Source organism: Prinia subflava, chromosome 5 (genome assembly GCF_021018805.1).
Source record: "Prinia subflava isolate CZ2003 ecotype Zambia chromosome 5, Cam_Psub_1.2, whole genome shotgun sequence".
NCBI classification, from domain to species: domain Eukaryota; kingdom Metazoa; phylum Chordata; class Aves; order Passeriformes; family Cisticolidae; genus Prinia; species Prinia subflava.
In genome coordinates, this window is record NC_086251.1 from 51,078,858 (window position 1) to 51,096,556 (window position 17,699).

Here is a 17,699-nt window from a genome sequence, read left to right on the forward strand (position 1 = left end):
GCAGATACCTGCAAACAGCGTGTCACAATGCAAAAGGTAATTATTTAGTGCTGCAGTTCCCTTTAATGATCTAACATTGAGCAATATTGTTTATATTGAAGAGAGCTTGCACCTTTAATTACCAATTATATATACATCATTTTAGAGCCAAAAGAAAAGGACTGTGAAAGGGGGCTTTTAGAAACGTGCACGCAATTTGTAGCCAGAATTCCTATTAAGGGGGAACAGCGTGTCAAAATATTTTAAAAAACTGTACAGAGAGGCACACACAGGCATGAAGATACACAAGCAAGAGATGGGACAAAGAGCTGGAAAAGACAACACAAAAACAGGAACTGAACCAAGGGTTGTAAGAATAAAAGATGGCACAGGCGAAAAATGCTTGTTACTAGTCTGACTAACATTCCTGTAAAGGCTTTTGATTAAAGTCTGTGTCTTAAATTACAAAGGCTGAATTTTGGCATTTATATATATGTAACAAATAAAAATAAAAGCACGGATCTCAACTTTATTATCGTTTTGATGTGAGGATTTATATTTTTTTTGCCTGTGATTTAGATTGTGCTCTTCAGAAAACATAGCAAAATTGCTGCAATTGATAAAGGTCCCGACCAGGCGTCTGTGGAAACATGAAGGAGGTTTGAACAGCTAAACCGTTACGAATGCTTTCTTTTCAGTTCTACACTTCATTTGAATATTAGTTAAATCCACATATGCCTATTCACTTACACTCGCTCACTCTCTCTTTCCAAGGACTCTGCAATGGCACTTTTTTAAAATAACATCTGGTATTCCTTCATATTTTGGCAGTCGTCACATTACCAAAAATCAGCTTTTCGTTTTCTTGGTACGCCGAGCCCTCGTGATCAGTAGTAATTGGGTTTCAAACTATCAAAAGATTTTTTTTACTCAATTCTATTTCTGATTTGAGCTTAATAAATCATCAATCATGAGACCAGCTATTCACCCAACAATGCAGAAGCTATATTACATCCCCTTATTCACAACATGGAAAACAGACATAAAAGAATGAAAAACAAAATACTGAATAGATCTTCAAATACATTTTATCCATGTCAATTTGCATTTATTTTTTTACTCAGAATAAAAAAAAAATGAAGAAAGAAAAGGCTTTCTATTGACAACTCAATTAAGCCATTAAAAACCTACATTCAAGTAACATTACAGGAGAGATTTAAAACCCACAAAGGGAAAGAGAAAAAAGCCTGCAAGTCCAGCCCATAACGCATCAGGTCATGCCTGGTTAATACAACAGCCAAGATCTTAGGGTGTTTAAGGAGCCCTTTAATACCAGTGGGGCAATTTAGGCGAGTCTCAATCTAAAGTTCTGAGTCTGCTTGTGTCTGTGGGTTTAAAATGAGTCGCTTCACATTATTTGAATTTAACTCTGTGGTTTTACTGCTGTTGTTGGTAGATGAGTTTAGAGGTAGGAGGGTATTTCTTCACAAGTATTTATTTAAAACTTAAATAAATTAATTTATATTAATTAAGAAGAAATTAGGCCACACAGCATAGGAGATCTCATGTCGCTTGCATGGGAAAAGTAAAAAAAAAAGTGAATGAGCTATTTCCAGCCAGGACTCGTGCCCTGGTTCTTTCAGGCGTGTTAAGGTGTGCCCAGTATTTTCCCTGCATCCAGAGATTCCTACAGAGAGGATTGCCTTGGCATTGTCTGCCTAGGGAGCACAGTGACTTGGCAACAGGCAATCTTTGGGGACATGAGTGACACTGTTGTTATATGATGGCTTTGTGAAATTAATGCAACCGGACAATCTAAATCATTTGCTTTATTTTAAAAAGTGTTACACTTGCTGACTGGACTCTAAGCAGTATCTCCAAGGTCTCTGGCTGCCTACCACACCAAAATAGTGGACAAACCCCTTAATTCCATAAAGACACTGTCACAAATTCACCAACACTCCTACACCAGCTTGGTGACATCATTAGAGCATATGTGCCCCATGCAAATAATGCTCTCATGGCCAGTATAAAAGTGGACACACATGCTAACTACTTTCTGCGTGCCAGTTGTCTCAAAATCTTACCCACTTATAGTAGAAAAGACTGTTTTGATAAAAATCATTTCCAAGGCTTTAAAGGACAGAACCATGGATGCTTGTTCACAGAGTTTGGGTGAGGCTGGGTCCAGACAGCAATCACTTATTTTCGTTGCTTTATATTGCCAGGGTAAGAAGGGATCTAGAAGTTTCCAACCTATCCTCTTCCTTATTTTTCTTGCTCTACAGTATCAAAATAAAGCAAAGAGGGCAGAGGAAATGTTCTGGTGTTGGGCCAAAGTGTTGCATGTGAAACTTTCCCCCCGTGGCTGGTTTCTGCACAAATCAATAACGGGTTGGTGAAGGTGAACGCTGCTGGTGCCTTCACTGCAAAGGCACTGCTGGGTGCCTTGCCTGCCCCAGCACCCTGCCACAGCCCCAGCCCACCCTTGTGCCCTCCTGGAGGACAAGGCATAGGCTACCCCAGGGGCCACCCTTCTCTGGGACAAGCTGGGGATGCCCAGAGTCTACCATGGGGACACAGTTCCTGGTGGCCAGGTGCAGGACACTGCCAAGAAGTGTGCTGCAGCATGTCAGGTACACTGTTCTCCTCACACTGTCACTGCTGTCTTGAAGGCACAGCCAGAGAGAGCTCAGCCTAGCTGGGGAGCGAACACAAAGGACTGACTTGCTCTTCAGGGTGTTGGCCCAAAGCAGGCCTGAAAATGATGTCCCTTCAATCAACACCCACATGTCACATTTACTGTAACATCAACACGCTTAACGGAAATAGCTCGAATCACAGGCTCTCTGGCTGGGTTATCAGCGAGATCGGTGTCAGGATCCTTGCTGCACAAAGACTAACGCTGCTCAGAGCGGGCAACGCCGCTCCTCGCCGTCGAAGTTTATCAATAACCTGCTTCCAGAGCATCCCAGCAGCTCCCAGTAGCCGCAAGGTGCAGAGTGGAGATTATGCCTACACATTGCATCAGCATCACACTCAGCGGTACCAGGCACCGCTTATCTCCCACCAATCTTTATTTTTTCCAAAGACTGCAAAACAACTGTTTGTGGTATTTAATTCTTTCCTAAATAGAAGTCTGAGGCTGAGTTGGCCAAAAGAGGCAACTTGACGGAGAAGCCCCCGAAGCACAGGGGACCGCACTCTGCCTCACTTTCCCGGCCTCTCTCGGGCATGTCGGAGCGCACAAAGGCAGCGGGAGCAGCGGCAGGCGAGGCTGTGCCTCTCCGTGCGAGCGGGCCCCGGTGCAGCCGCGGTGCAGCCCCGGTGCAGCCGCGGAGCCGCCGCGGAGCCGTCTGGGGCCCCGCGGAGGTGCGGGCGAGCGGAGGGGCAGCGCTGCAGGTGCCGGGCCCCGCCGGGACCGCCAAGGCACCGGGACACGGAGGAATGGCCCGGCCACTCCAATGCCTCAGCATCCCCTGAGGGCTGCGAGGTGAGGGACTGTGCTGCAGCACTGCAGCCTCAGACACCTTTAGCGGGAGACCGAGTCTCTCGCGAAGCAGTTTAACCCTCTGCACACACCTGAGACAGAACAAGCCCAAGCACCGCCACAAAGAGCCAGTCATCACATCAGGATTTAGGGAAAAAAAGAAGGAAAAGGACTCAATTACCACGCCGGACCCAAACAGGACAAAAGACAAGAATATCCAAGAATCTGCACAAATCTCCAATACTCGTCAGATGTTATTTCTTCAGAAACTATGTACAGTGTTACAGAAGGGAATAGTGTGTCTCTTAAGTAAACTATACATTCATAAAAAATATTTACTGCTTTTGAAAGCAGAAAACGTATAGCCTCTTCTATAGACTGCAGAAGCTGTAAATCTCTGCAGATAAAATGGGATGTGATGATGTGATATAAAAGCATTCTTTGTTCCCCAGTGAATACATTTGTTTTATTTAAAACTAAACGACAACCAAGGAGAGAAAGGAGTGTTCAGTGCCACAAAAGGAGAAGGAGCAGTATTTGGGTACAGGCTTTCTACTGGCGTGGAAAGAATACTAGAAGCAGAGATTCTTACCCGAGGATTTAAAAAGCATGATCAAAATTAAGTAATTAGTTCTGAGCATGTATTAAACGCACAACAGCTTTGGTTTTTTCATAAATATCAGACTCAAAAGAGACTGCATTTTTCAATTGTTTATGACACACTGTTGCTCATATACGATTTTCTTGAGCTTTTTTTTTTACTTTCATAGAAGCATACTCATTATAACATTCAGCGAATTTATGGCTTCTTCCAGTGGCTTAGTAAAAGGGGTCATAAAAAAGTTAAGTAAACCAGTATGTTTTTTTCCTCTCCCTTAACTCTGGATTCCTTTTTTGTACTGTGCTGTCTAGTGCTTAGTCTTTGGAAAGTACCTTGGGCATATCCAGCACATACACAAATTATCAGCTGCTCCAGGAAAAAAACAAAACGGAATTTCTTGCACTGAGGCAACTACACAAAAGACTTGCATATGTCAAAAATACAGAACTAAGTCCCTGTGAATGCTGCACCATTAATCAAATCCCCGATCTGGTGTCACTTTTGCCAGTAAAATGATTATATTCTTCTAACCCCCTTCTCCTGGCGCGTGCCTGCAATGCATGAAGTGTGTCCCTCTACTTTAATTTGTTTTCGAATAGCCTGCTTTAGGCATTTTTTATACACCCTTAAAAAAAAAAAAAGAGAAAAAAAAAAAAAAAAAAAAAAAAGAAAAGCAAAGAAATAAGATGCTACTTAAAGCTCCAGCAAGGTTCTACAGTACTGAGCAAGCAACAGCTTTTTGAGAAGGAAGGCAGACAGCGAGAAAATTTAACTGATGTTCAGGAGCCTCTGAGGCTGCAACTGAGTGCCGAGAAATGGTGTGCAGCCTGCCCAGATACATTTTAAAAAAGTAAATAAACACCAAGGAGGAAGGTGCTGTAGTACGAGCAGCTGAATGAATCATGCATCTATCAATGCATGCAGTTATTGATGCCTTTTCCCTCCCTCATTAAAAAGATACATACATATAAAGCTGTCTACAGACGATGCTGGTGCTTCACTAAGTGCTTTAGTGGCATTGCTAACTTTAAAGCATGTGGGTAAACCCCAGCCACTCTTTATTTTTCTGCATGTTTTCTCTGGACTGTACCGAAGGGAGACTAAATTCAACAACTGCATTGCAACCCTAGAGAAACCAAACTGCCACCAAAGAGTAGGAAATGCTCTGGCAAGGAGGCTGAGAGCCATTTTGGGGTAACAGGTCTCTGCAGGGAGGCTTCACCATTAGGCTTTGACCTGAGGGAGTGGGAAGAGTGGGAGGCAGAGGAGGGAGCGAGAGGAAGGAGTGTGTGGGTGTGTGTGCACTTGGTGGGCAGAGGAAGAGGAGGAGGAGAGAGGGATAGCTGTTTCTCTTGATAAAAGTTAACAGTCATGCAATGGAAGGAAAGCCACAGTAAGTGAAGTCTGAGGTTTTGGGAAGGGAGAAGGGAAGGTTTTCCCCATGGCTGTGCAACACTAGCAGCAGCAGCGGCCCAGGCACTGTGCTCTTCAGCTTACCAGTCTGTCAAATGAGCTGGCTGCTGTCTATATGCTTCCACCTAGCTCAATTCAAACATTAAATGAAGTAGAGAAATCATCAGATAAATTACTGGTCCTCTCTACCCAAGAGTGAAGGGTTTTTGTACAGCTGATGACAGCCCTGATCCTTTGTCTGACCTAATTTACTTCTCTTGAAGGTTAGAATAAAGCGCTCTTTCCTGTCACAGGATAACCTCCATGCACACATTGCACCCTAAAAATAAGAAGACTCTTCTGCTATGTTAATAGTGCTGTAATTTGATGGACTTCTCAGGATGGGTGAAACAGATATCCAAATCTCCCTGTGAATGCCACTAAATTATACGTTTGGGGAGGAAAGCGTCCTGCTGAAGTCCGTCCACGACACGCAAGCCGACTGCAGCAGAGAACGACACAAGCCCGTTGGAGGAGCCTGTGAGCAGCAACTTCTACATGACAGATGTGATTTTGTGTTTATTTCTCTAGGAAAAAAGAGAATGCTCATTTTCATTTGCAGGCACTGCACATAGTTTGCACTAAGGACCTGACGATCAAAGTACGGTAAACTACCTCATATCAAATCCTCTCGGCACGAGTACATGTGGCTTTCTGATATGTAATCGAAGCCAATTTCTGTACATGTGTGTCTGCTCTGTTGCTGCACACATCTTGTCCTACAACTCCAGCTTCTTCACTCTGTGTTTTCACATCCACTGGAGCAAACATATGGATCTCCGTGGGTTCCCTCTGCTTCCTGCCACGCAGGAGCTCACTCATGTGCAGGTATCATTACCCCGATCACTATCTGACAACAACAAATTGAGAATTTAAACATTGTCTGTTGACAATAAAAAGCACCGTCGAAAACTAATTTTAATTAAAAACTCCTGTCCGCCCGAGTCAATTAATCAGCCGCGATTTAGTTAAAAATAGATTTGTCTCGCTGTCAGCCTCTCTCGGCTGGCTCTATATAGATCCTCGCATGAAAATCGATACTACAACTTTCCTCGGAGCACGTTTGGCAGCGCGGAGCGCCGGGCGCGGCGGCGCGGCTCGGGCGGCGCATCCCGCGCGTCCCGCGGCGCGGCCATCGCACGGGCTGGGAGCTCCCCCTAGTCGCCAACCCCCGCCACTGGCGGCCGGGCACACCGAGGCTCCGGCAGCCCCAGAAGTTTATTTTGGGAAGTGTTTTCCGTCAACAAACAGCGCGAAGGGCAAAGAGATCCAGGTAGGAAATGCGGGAGACAAGCTAGCATCGTGTGCGAGGCGGTTTTGGAGCAGAGGGGTTTGCCCGCAGCGAGCTCAGCCCTTGGAAGTGTGGCTGAAGTCAACCAGAATCTATAAATGATATCAAAAATTTGTACTACTTCTTCGAGCGCACACTTCTCTAAGTCATAATTATTGCCGAATATACCACGAGACAACCCTTTGTTCTGCAGAGAAATACACTTTTTGTGTAAAACAAGGGCTCCCACCATTCCTACTAAAGGCAACCAGTTTGTAAAATCTTGAAGAGTTTTATTTCTCAGTATTTAAATAAGCCTGACAAAATATGCTCTGCATCTGCCGACCAGAAAAAACCTGCAAAATGGTTTCTCACCCACTGTATATCTATTTAAGCCACCAGACACCTCAAGCAAAAAGGGCAGAACAACCCACAGCCACAACCTAGTTGCTCTGCACCATTTTTAAAAAATATTTTTAAAAAGCAGAAACTATGAAAATGTGCCAGTATCTTTTTATTTATCTTGCAAGTCCAACACAAATATATTCAAATGAAAGACAACCTGGAAGTCGACAGCATACAACCTTTTTTTTTTTTTTTTTTTTTTTTTCCCTGTCCTATTTAAAGTAAACACATGTAATGTCTTTTAAAAGCACGTTAAGCTTTTCTGTGCACAGCCATGCAGGTATTATGAAAAAGTCATCCATCCTTAAAATAATAGTAATTTCCTCTCTAATTCTTCAGTCACAGCTTACATTCTCTTTGTATTAAAGTTGATTACATTGGTGTGGGTTTTGTTCTGCAGGGAAAGTGCGTTAATTGCACTAAATCTAAATGCATTTTGAGAGAAGCTCCTTGGAGCAATTTACAAAACTTTGACATGCAAAAAATCATAGGGGTTTTTGTTAAGATTTTTAATGACTACATATAAAACAAAGTGATACAGGAAATTATTGCTCTTCCTAGGAAACCTGTTGACCAGGTACTGAAGACCTGCTTTGGGAAACCTGGTTCTCTGCCTGGAACTGTATGATTTTCCTGTGCCTTTCCCTTTCAATCTTTGCTGCTGCTCTACAGAAGTGTTCTTGCTTTGCCGCCTTCTGCAAAACTGCTACCAGCGAGCTTTTCACATGCTCTTGCCTTTCACATTTCCTTCAAATGCAAAATGCAGGGCTAGTTTGAAAACAGATTTCTTAAGTTAAAAATGGAAGATCTTAAGCTGGAAAATCAGCAATTTGAACCAAACCAAAATAACATTTCTTTGCACAGAGCAGCTCAACACTTCAGCCTCCTCTTCTATACATAATCAGTTCTTTTGCATTGTCCACCCATTTAAATGAGCTTGGCTACCAAGTTTGCTCTGTCCACCGTCAGTGAAGAAAGGTCCAGAGCTGCTCTTTTCTCCCCAGGTGTTTCACCTCTTTTTGTTTTGTCCTGCACATGCACCGTTACAAGGCTGCCTGGCTGAGCCTGGCAAGGCCACTCCGTTTCGCAGTCCTAAAGACCACTGTGCTAATGAGATGCTGCAACTCTGGAGCACAACTACATTGCACTTTCTCTCCTTTTTGAGTTTGTTTGTCTTACACTCAGGATCTAACCGTTTCTCCAAACATCAAGTGCATGAAACCAAATAAACTCCAGCTGAGCAATGTCAGAAGACCCTTCTCTCTCTCTGTCTCTCTCCCCATCTCTCTCCCCATCTCTTTCCTTGCCTGGCAGAGACCTCCAATCCATCCTGAAATGCAGCTCCCCTGACAGATGCCAAAAAGGGAGACAGGGAGAAAAAAGCTCAAGCTAAACACGACATAAAAGCAAGATTTCTGAAAACAATATCAATTCATCCTGGCTTTGGGGGCTTGGCTTGGAATTGACTCTATTTTGCTGTAAGTGCTTTGGTTTCCTATTCTGTTTGCCCACTACTTTCCAAACTCCTCTTTAGAGAGGACACTGCCTGGCTGCTTTTCCCTCATGAATGACACTTCCCAAGGAGTGCAGAGACTGCGACCCCCTCTCGTGCGAGCCTGCAGCTGAGGCTCAGACCTGTGTGCTGAAATGCCTGCGCTCCTGCTCCCCAGCCCCAACCCCAGCCCGACGCAGCTCCCCCCGCTCCCCCGCCTCCCACCACCTCCTCCCCTGGATACCTTCATTTTTTTTCTGCCACTGTTCAGTATGCAGCCTGATTTCTCCGCCAGCTTCCTCAGGATGGAGAGACAGATAAATACAAGAGGGGAGGGAGGGAAGCTCGTACTGCACTGCTCTCCATTCCTCCCCCAGCCTTCCCGCTAAACCCCATTGTACACGCAGCTCCTCGGCACCTTTGAATACTCTCCTGCCTCATTATTTACCTTCAAATACAGCGATCAGAAAAGGAGATCAAATTGGAATAACAAACCTACCTGGCTCTCTTCTCCACCCCCCTAACCCCCCCTCCCCAGCAGCAACAGCAGCTAAAAAAGAAATGTTTCACCCATTGAAACAAATTCTGACGTGCGCAACAAAACAGATTTTCTGCACACCCCCTTTCAACACCCCACATCTCCTTGCCAGTGAGATAGAAAACAAGTGGGAGAAAATACACTGGGCAATTTAGGTGGCTGCTGATGTTTTTTCTTTTAAAAAGAAAATTTAAAAACAGAAGGGGGGGAATAAGAAGCCACCATCAAAAAGGGTAAGACGTTTTCCAAACCGGTTAAAATCAAAAATGCAATTAACAACCGGGAGGGAGTTAAAGAAGGGGGGAGTCCACCTTCTATGGTGATGAAAACCTGACTCAAAAATAACAATGAATTAAAAACAACCCTCCCAGAAAAAGCTGAATACCAGATGCATCTTCATCAAGGTTCCACCAGCTGATGGGCTGGAGGTGGGGCGAGGGGTACTTTTTAAATATTAAAGATGCACATTTTAAAAAATGCATATATATATATTTATATGTATGGAAAGAAAAGGAATACAGAAACAGCGAAAGAAAATTATATTTCGGAACTCAAACCGTCCCCCAACAGCTCTCCGCTATGAAAAGAGAATCCCAATGGAGATGAAAAATTATATACACAGATATATCTCGATTCCCAAGGAAATCTTACAAACAGAAATTTATCACCGGTAACAAAGAAAGAGAGGAGCTCGCAAGCACCAAATGCTCCTGGCAGATGGCTCCTATTCTTGGCTTTCAGGGGAGGGGAGAGAAGCCGGGGAAATATTTTATTTATTTATTTAAATTTTTTAAAATCTCAACATAAATATTCGGATCCTCCGCGGCTCAGGCTCAGCCCCGGGCTGGCTCCGTGCGAGCCGCCGCCCCCCGCAGCACGGCAACTTGCGGACTCGTCCTGCGGGGCGGGGGCGTGGGGGGGCAGGGGTCCGGCCGGGCTTGCCGGGTGCGTGCCGGGCATTTTCTTACCACCCCCCAAACTTGTCCTGTGCTATAGGAGGGAAATGAGGACCCCGCTGAACTGCCCCTTCCCCGTGCCCCGGGGGTGTAGGAGCAGCGCTGAGGGCCCCACGCCCCGGGAGGCGCCCCCACATTCCCCCCCCCGCCTGCCGGCACCAGCCCCCGGGGACGGCAGCGGCGGAGCGGGGCGCCCGCTCAGGGACCTGCCCCCTACTCTGCCTGCAGGCACTCGCCCCTCTCCCTCAGTTTTAGGGGTGGGAACGGGGAGGAGGGGGATTCTGGTGCTGGGGGGAGGGGGGATGCCTCCTTCCCTCCCCCCCCCTTTTTTTTCTCTTTCCTATTTTTTTTTTGGGGGGGGGGGGCGGGGGGGGAGGATATGTGTGTATTTTCACTTACAATGGGAGCTTCAGCAAAGTGCAGGCTCCACTCCTGCCCCGCAGGCGAGCCGGTGCCGCTGCCCGGCCCGCATTTCGTGCACTCCATCCCCGGTCCCCCCTCGGCTTTCCTCTCGCCCCCCGCCACCTACAGACACTCCCGCCCGCACCCGGCCCCTCGGCAGCCCCTGTCCTGCCTCTAGCCCCAGCCGAGCTGGTTCTGCCTTGCCCCGCGCTTCGGAGGAGAGTTCTTTTCCCCCTCCGGCGATGCACCTGGGGCGGGCAGGGCGCAGCTGGCCCTCTACCTGCCCCGCGCTCCGGTGCCGGGGGGCTCGGCCCCGCCGCCTCCGGCCCACCGTCTCCATGTGCTTCCCGCTAAGTCCCCCCGGCCGTTCCGCGCCTCCCTCCCTTGCTGTCCACCTTGATCCCCCTCCCCCCTGCGAGGTCCGACTGTCACGCCGAGGCAAGGCTCTCGGCCAACTTTTCCCACCGCTCCGCGCTGCCCCCGCCGCAAGGAACGAGGAGCGGGGCCGCGGGCGGGCGGTGGAGCCCCGGCGGGGTGGCCCGGCCGGGCCTGGAGCAGCGCTCCCCGCTCCGCCGCTCCCCGGGAGAGCCCCGCGCCGCGCTCTGCCCGCCGGCGGCTCCTTCCCCGCTGCACGCCGCCTGCCCTCCCGCCTGCCTGCCCGCCTCACCTCCGCACCGCTGCAAAAACGCACAGCAAACTTCGGGCTTCTCCCCCCCTCCACCCCCAGCCCATCCCCCCAGCCACACACCCCCCTCCCCTCTTTAATTCCCTTCTCCTCTCCCTCTCTCTGAAGTCATTTACCAGCTTTGGTTGCTCCTGGAGTTCCCCCCCCCTACCCCCCCTCCCCAACCGCTTCCTCCCCTTCCCTAATTTTGCCTCTCGATTTCGGCTCGGTCTGGTTCCAAGTTCAAACTTACGTGTGATAATCTCTCTTTGTGACAAGTGCTGCGGGTTTCCCTGCTTGCGACGGGACATTGCCCTGGCATTTACACTGGCATCGCCTGGAGAGCTGCACCGGTTTGGGGGGATGTGTTGGGGGGCCGATCGTCCTCCTCTTTTTTTTTTCCTCTTTATTCTTCCTCTTCTTTATCGAGTTCTTCTTTCAGAAAAAAATCAAAAACGAAAAAAAGCCTCCTTTTTTGTTGCTGCTGTGGTGCACTGGATGGGATTCCCTCTCAATTAAAAATCATCATCATCATCAGGAAAAGCTCTTTCTCGCTCTTTTTCTCTTTCTCTTTCACACACTGTCTTTTCTCCACTGCTTCTGCCACTTGGACTTCCAGATCTCTTCTTGAACTTAGGAGGATATGCACCACCAGTGACACTTTTCTCTTTTCCTCTTTCCAGAGTGCTTGGCAAATTGGCAAGTGCGCTTTTCCACCAGGAGGGTTAAAAAAAAAAAATTTAAAAAAAAAAAAAAAAAAAAGGAAAAAGAAAAAAAATTAAAATTAAAAAAAAAATGTACAAAAAAAGAAGAAAAGTACTGGAATTGGGATAGCCCCCACAAAAAAAAAAAAAAAATCGCCAAAAAATGTTTCTCAGAGATTGACCCTTGCTGGGTAGATATATAGAGAGAATTTTTTTGAAAAGGGGTAGCCGAAACTGTGTCTCCTCTTTCCCAGTTCAAGTGGCACTGCTTTGCCCTGGTGCTTTTGGATTGCCAGTGCTCCTGCACCACTTTGCACTCTTCCCCCCTCGCCTGGCACCGGGACTGGAAGGAAGGAAGCCCCCAGTGCAGCTGGGCTGGTGCTGGCTATTACTATTATATATTGCAATGTGAAGATGGCGGAGTCCTGGTTCTCTGGGAGCGCTCTGTCTCTCTATGGCTGGGGCTGCCTCTGTACAATGGGATAAAATTCAAGTTCAAGTGCGGACGTGACGTTTAATCTGCACTAGAGACAAAAAGACCCAGAGAGTAGGAGCACTGGGGGCGACTAGCGGTGGCTTTTTAACATTGTACCCTGCAAGAGAACAAGAAACGCCACTCGCACACACCGCACACACCGCACACGCACACACACCGCACACACACCAGCTCCGGCACACGCAGGGCTCGCCGCCGCTCCGGGCTTTGTGCAGTGCCGCTTTCAGCACGCCGAGCGCCGCCGGCCAGGGAAACACAGCGGCGAAGGAATAAATCCGCATCCTCAAGCACGGCCAAACTTCCCCGAGCGCGGCGCCGGCCGCGGCGGGGGCGGCCCGGGCGGGGGCGGCCGGCGGGGCCCGCGGGGGGCGCGGGGGGCGGCGGGGGCACTGCCCGCCCGTGCCGCGCCGCCCGCCCGCGCCGCCGCCTCGCCGCTGCTCATCGCGGCCGCCGCTCGCCGCCGCCCGGGCTCGGCGCTGGGTCGTGCTCCCGCCGTCCGTGCCCGGCAGCGGAGGCTCCCCAGGGGTCGCGGGCCGCTCTTCCTTCCCTCCGGGTGCCGCCGCAGCATCTCGGCGGCGAGCGCGTTCCCCGTGCATTTCTTTCAAACAGTTTTACAACAACACAAATATCTGTGTGGGCTGGGGAGAGGGATTTTTTTCCCCCTCCTCTCTCCCTACCCGAAGTGCGATGGTAGCGGGACACGCGCGCACATCCGATCCGCACACGCACACACGCTCCGACCTTCTCCCACCCCCCAACCCCCCTTCCCTTAAAATCCTGGCAGAGACTATTTTTCCTTGGAGAAATTAAGTCTCAGCCACGAACGGAGAGACGCCGAGTTGCCAGGAACTGCATCCCGGTGCACTTGTCCTCCTATTTCACACGCAGGTAAATGCCCACAACTGCGTGCGTTTCTAACTTGGAAGATTCTTGGAAATCAACTTTTTCCCCTCTACCTCCGCTCTTCCGACCTCTCTCCTGAGATCGTTTCTCTCTCTTCCTCCTCCCCCGATAAGTAAACAGTTCGGTGCAAACAGCTTTTCAGCACCAGGTCTGGCCAGGGCGAGGGGAACGGGGACAGGGGAGGCCTGGGTCTCGGAGGCAGATAGAGCAGAAAACCGAGGAACCAGCCTGTACCAGGAGCCCACTTGGAGACCCGCGCTGCGCTCCTGTCATTAGCTTTCCACGTTAAATTAGTGGTTTTCGTGTTAAACCGTACGAGAGTCTTGAGGGGACCAGAACTCATCTCGGTGCCCTTAATCAGCTTTCAGAAGTACTTGGCTAAACAGCATCGCTCTCGCCTCCTCCAGCAAATCTGCCTCTCCCTCCCCACGCCCGCCCGCTCCCAGCCCGCGTTCCGGGGCTGCCAGACCCCGCAGCCCGGCCCGCCGAGTGCCGAGGGCGGCGGGCACCCCGGTGGGCTCCGGGCCAGCCTGGCACTGCCCTCCGTGCCCGCGCTCGGCCCTCCGCCTCTGCTAGCGCTCGGCAAACACGCCCGAGACCATTCACAGCGCTTAAACTGCCGCGATTGCTCGGCCCGTGTGTTCGGTTCGTTCTGCGGGGTCCTGCGGAGGAAAGTGACCGCGGTGATGGCAGCGGCCCCTCCGCTGGGCGGGGAGGGACCGGCCCACGGCCCCGGGGCCCCGAGGGGGAGCCCCCGATCCTGCCCTGTGGGGCTGCCGTGTCTGAGCCGGAGTAAAGGATGCGGCACCATAGCGGGGGAGCTGTGGAGGGGAGAAGAGGCTCCCTCACCTCGCTGACCTCCGCCCCCGCGGGAAGGGGCCCGATCGGCGGGGATGGAGTTGCTCGCACTGCTCTCCCCGCTTTGATGCCTCTGTGCTCGGGGCTGGCGGGGCCGAGGGGCTTTGTGCGGCTGTGCTGCTACGCTCAGCGCGGCCCGGCCCCAGGCCACGCCGTGGGGCTGCGGCCGCGGGGCCCCTGCGGGGTGCAAAGTCCGGCCGCCGCCGTTCTTGGGCGAGCTGCAGGAAGCTGCACCCCTTGGGAGCGCGGCTTATCGGGAAGTTACTGGGCATCATCTGTTGATTAACCAGTGTCTTCCAGTGGGCACCGAGAGCGGGAGATAAGGGCCGGCAATGATTGACCGGGAGGACTGCCCGGCTGCCCGGGGCAGCGGGGCCGCCGCAAGTCCCCTCCCGTCTCTCCGGCTGCGGGCAAGGCTTCGGGGGTTGAGCCCCCAGCCTGCCTCCTCCTCCTCCTCCTCCGAAAATACATCCCAATAGAGGAAAAAAAAAATTCCAAAGTGATTTCTCAGTCTTCTCTTTCCTCCCCTGTCTGGCACTTGTGATCATTAGCACTGAAAGCTGTTAATGTCTTGTCTCACAGCTCCCCCTTTAGTCTCTCTGCTCTCCCTGTCTCGCGTTCAAAGCCAGATCAATAGCAGGCTCTTTCTAACCTTGACCTATCCCTCGACCTGCCTCCATCTGCAGCTGGCCCCGCGCTTCTGTCTCTTCCCCACCCGCCGGAGCAGCCCCTTGAGAGGGCCCAGCTCCCCGGGGCTGCCCGGGCGGCGGCCCCGGCATCGCCCGGCTTTGTCCCGAGCCGTGCCGGGCGCTCCCGCCGGCGAAGGGCGCCGAGCCCCGCAGCCTGCGCTCCGCTGCCCTGGGGATGCGGCTCTGCCCCGGCCTCCGCCACCGGCCTGCAGACCTGGGGAGGCAGCTCGCCACGACCACAACAAAACACCCAAAACCCCCACAAAAATATCATCAAAAGAAAGAAAAAAGGCCAAGCAAAATAGGAGCGTAATCTGCAAGAAGAAAACATGCTTTTAGATAGCTTTAGAAGTACTGTGGTCCCTTGTCTTAAGCTAGGGGGGAGAAAGCACTCTTTAGTATAAATATCCTGTATTAAGATAATAATCTTTTCTGTCTTCATAATATGTAAGGGATTTAAGGAGTTCTCATACCGAAACACCATCCTTATAGGGAAAAACAAGCTCGTCTGATGTCAAATATTCCATTTTATCCTCTATACAGCAAGGCATGCTGAGTCGAGAACTTTCAGCACACAAGCTCAGCTTCTGGGTTTATCTCTCTTTTTTCTTTTCCTTTTTTTTTTTTTTTTTTTCAAGGTGCAATTTCTTTAGCTAAAATTTGGCATGAATATAGATGAATAAATAACATCAGTGTCAGTGTAAAGAGGAAGTCCCAATATCCTCATGGAGGATAATCTTGATGGGCGACTTGGACATATTTTGAACATATTTCCACTTTCTCCCCATTTGATCAAGTAACTTTTCAGTAGAAGAAAAATTGTAACTGCAGATTCTGTGTGATGTGATTTCAGTTTCTGCTCAGTCTTTAATGTGAAAGCTTATGCTAAGTTAGAAGTAAATTGTTTTTATGCAGGTCTGGGAGTTGGGGTGGGGGAAGAGAAGAGAGGGGGGGGGAGGAAGGAAGGAAGGAAGGAAGGAAGGAAGGAAGGAAGGAAGGAAGGAAGGAAGGAAGGAAGGAAGGAAGGAAGGAAGGAAGGAAGGAAGGAAGGAAGGAAGGAAGGAAGGAAGGAAGGAAGGAAGGAAGGAAGGAAGGAAGGAAGGAAGGAAGGAAGGAAGGAAGGAAGGAAGGAAGGAAGGAAGGAAGGAAGGAAGGAAGGAAGGAAGGAAGGAAGGAAGGAAGGAAGGAAGGAAGGAAGGAAGGAAGGAAGGAAGGAAGGAAGGAAGGAAGGAAGGAAGAAGGAAGGAAGGAAGGAAGGAAGGAAGGAAGGAAGGAAGGAAGGAAGGAAGGAAGGAAGGAAGGAAGGAAGGAAGGAAGGAAGGAAGGAAGGAAGGAAGGAAGGAAGGAAGGAAGGAAGGAAGGAAGGAAGGAAGGAAGGAAGGAAGGAAGGAAGGAAGGAAGGAAGGAAGGAAGGAAGGAAGGAAGGAAGGAAGGAAGGAAGGAAGGAAGGAAGGAAGGTTTGAGACAATTTTGACCTAAATGAGGCTGCTGTCCTCATTCTCTTTGAATCTTAAATTTTGCTGCTTGAGAGGGAGAAAAAATAAAAAGGGAATAAACAGAGGGCGTTGATCTGTTCGGCTTAGTTAGCCGCTCCACCTTGTGAAACGGCACAGAAACACAGGATCTAACCAGATCATATTTACATACATATTAATAAAGCTCCCGAGGTGGCAGTTCAGCCTTCACATACAGAGCAAGGATCTCTGCGAGTTCTCATTTTAGACCCATAAAAACAGATAAAAAGAGGTCTTTTGGGCTTCCCTGAATATTTTCCTGCAGTGGTTTTATATCATTTCTGAAAATTACATAGTTAAGTGGCATCAAATTTCTGGGTGATATAATAACTCAAAATGTGTAAATTTTTTTGTATCAAATCACTTTGCAGCCATAAACAGAGCTTCAGAACCTCAATTAGAGGAATGATTTGGTGGGGTTTTCATTTATGGCAAACAGTAAAATTGTTCTTGTTATCTATTCAAATATATATAAATTGCAACATTTATTCACTTGATTTTCTTTTCCATGGCACTGGTGTATTTGAGAGTGCAGTGAAATGAAGGCTTAAAAGGATAATGTATTATCCCCTGTCCCATTCCCAAGACTTTTTGGAGTGAGGCAAAAGGGATGAAGATTTTGCTGTGTTTTCAAGAAATTTGGTGTCCTCTTATTTTTGGTGGCTGTGACTTGCTGATGTTTCTCAGAGTGAATTTAGATAATGAGATTTTTCTTAACATTTAAATTCTAAATCTTCTTTGGATTCCCTTCCTTAACCAGTGGCCTGTGAGCTCTTTTGCTGGTTTTTGGTTTTTTTGGCAAGTTGGTTTTTTTTTCAATTCACACAGAGTCCCTCATTTTTCTAACTATTTTCAAGTGTCAAATGTACTAGATAACAGTCCAAATGCTGGGGCTGAGTTTTCCCCTAGACCTATTTTTCTCAAAAGAAAAAAAAATGCAAACAAACAAAAACCCAGACCCCCCAAAAAACAAACAAACAAAAAAATCCAAAACAAAACAAACAAACAAACAAAAAATGGAACCAGCAATCCAGAACAGAAGAAAAACACTGTTTTAATTCTGAAGCCTTTTCTCAAATCACATAAAATGCAAGATCAGTCCATGTTTTTCTTCTTTTAAGCTTCAGATTTTCTGACAGTAGATGTCCATTTGCATCCCCACTGAAATTACTTTCAGGACCTCAGGGACTTCAGGGAGAGCTAAACCTGCCCCTAATTTGTAACTTGAGAGTCTTTCTAAAAGATAATTCTGTCCAGCAGCTTCTCTCATCCTGCAAAGGACTCCC

At 48.7% G+C, this 17,699-nt stretch overlaps 1 protein-coding gene across 1 annotated transcript in view; it reads right to left on the reverse strand.

Annotated features, from left to right (window-relative positions):
* The window catches only part of BCL11B (BCL11 transcription factor B), a 92,156-nt gene extending 79,449 nt beyond the window's left edge, over nt 1-12,707 (reverse strand). Inside the window, exon 1 of the mRNA XM_063399333.1 lies at nt 11,503-12,707. Within this exon, the coding sequence (XP_063255403.1) occupies nt 11,503-11,560 (58 nt within the window). The 5' untranslated portion in view covers nt 11,561-12,707. The remainder of the gene's footprint in view (nt 1-11,502) is intronic.
* Nucleotides 12,708-17,699: the final 4,992 nt, after the last annotated feature.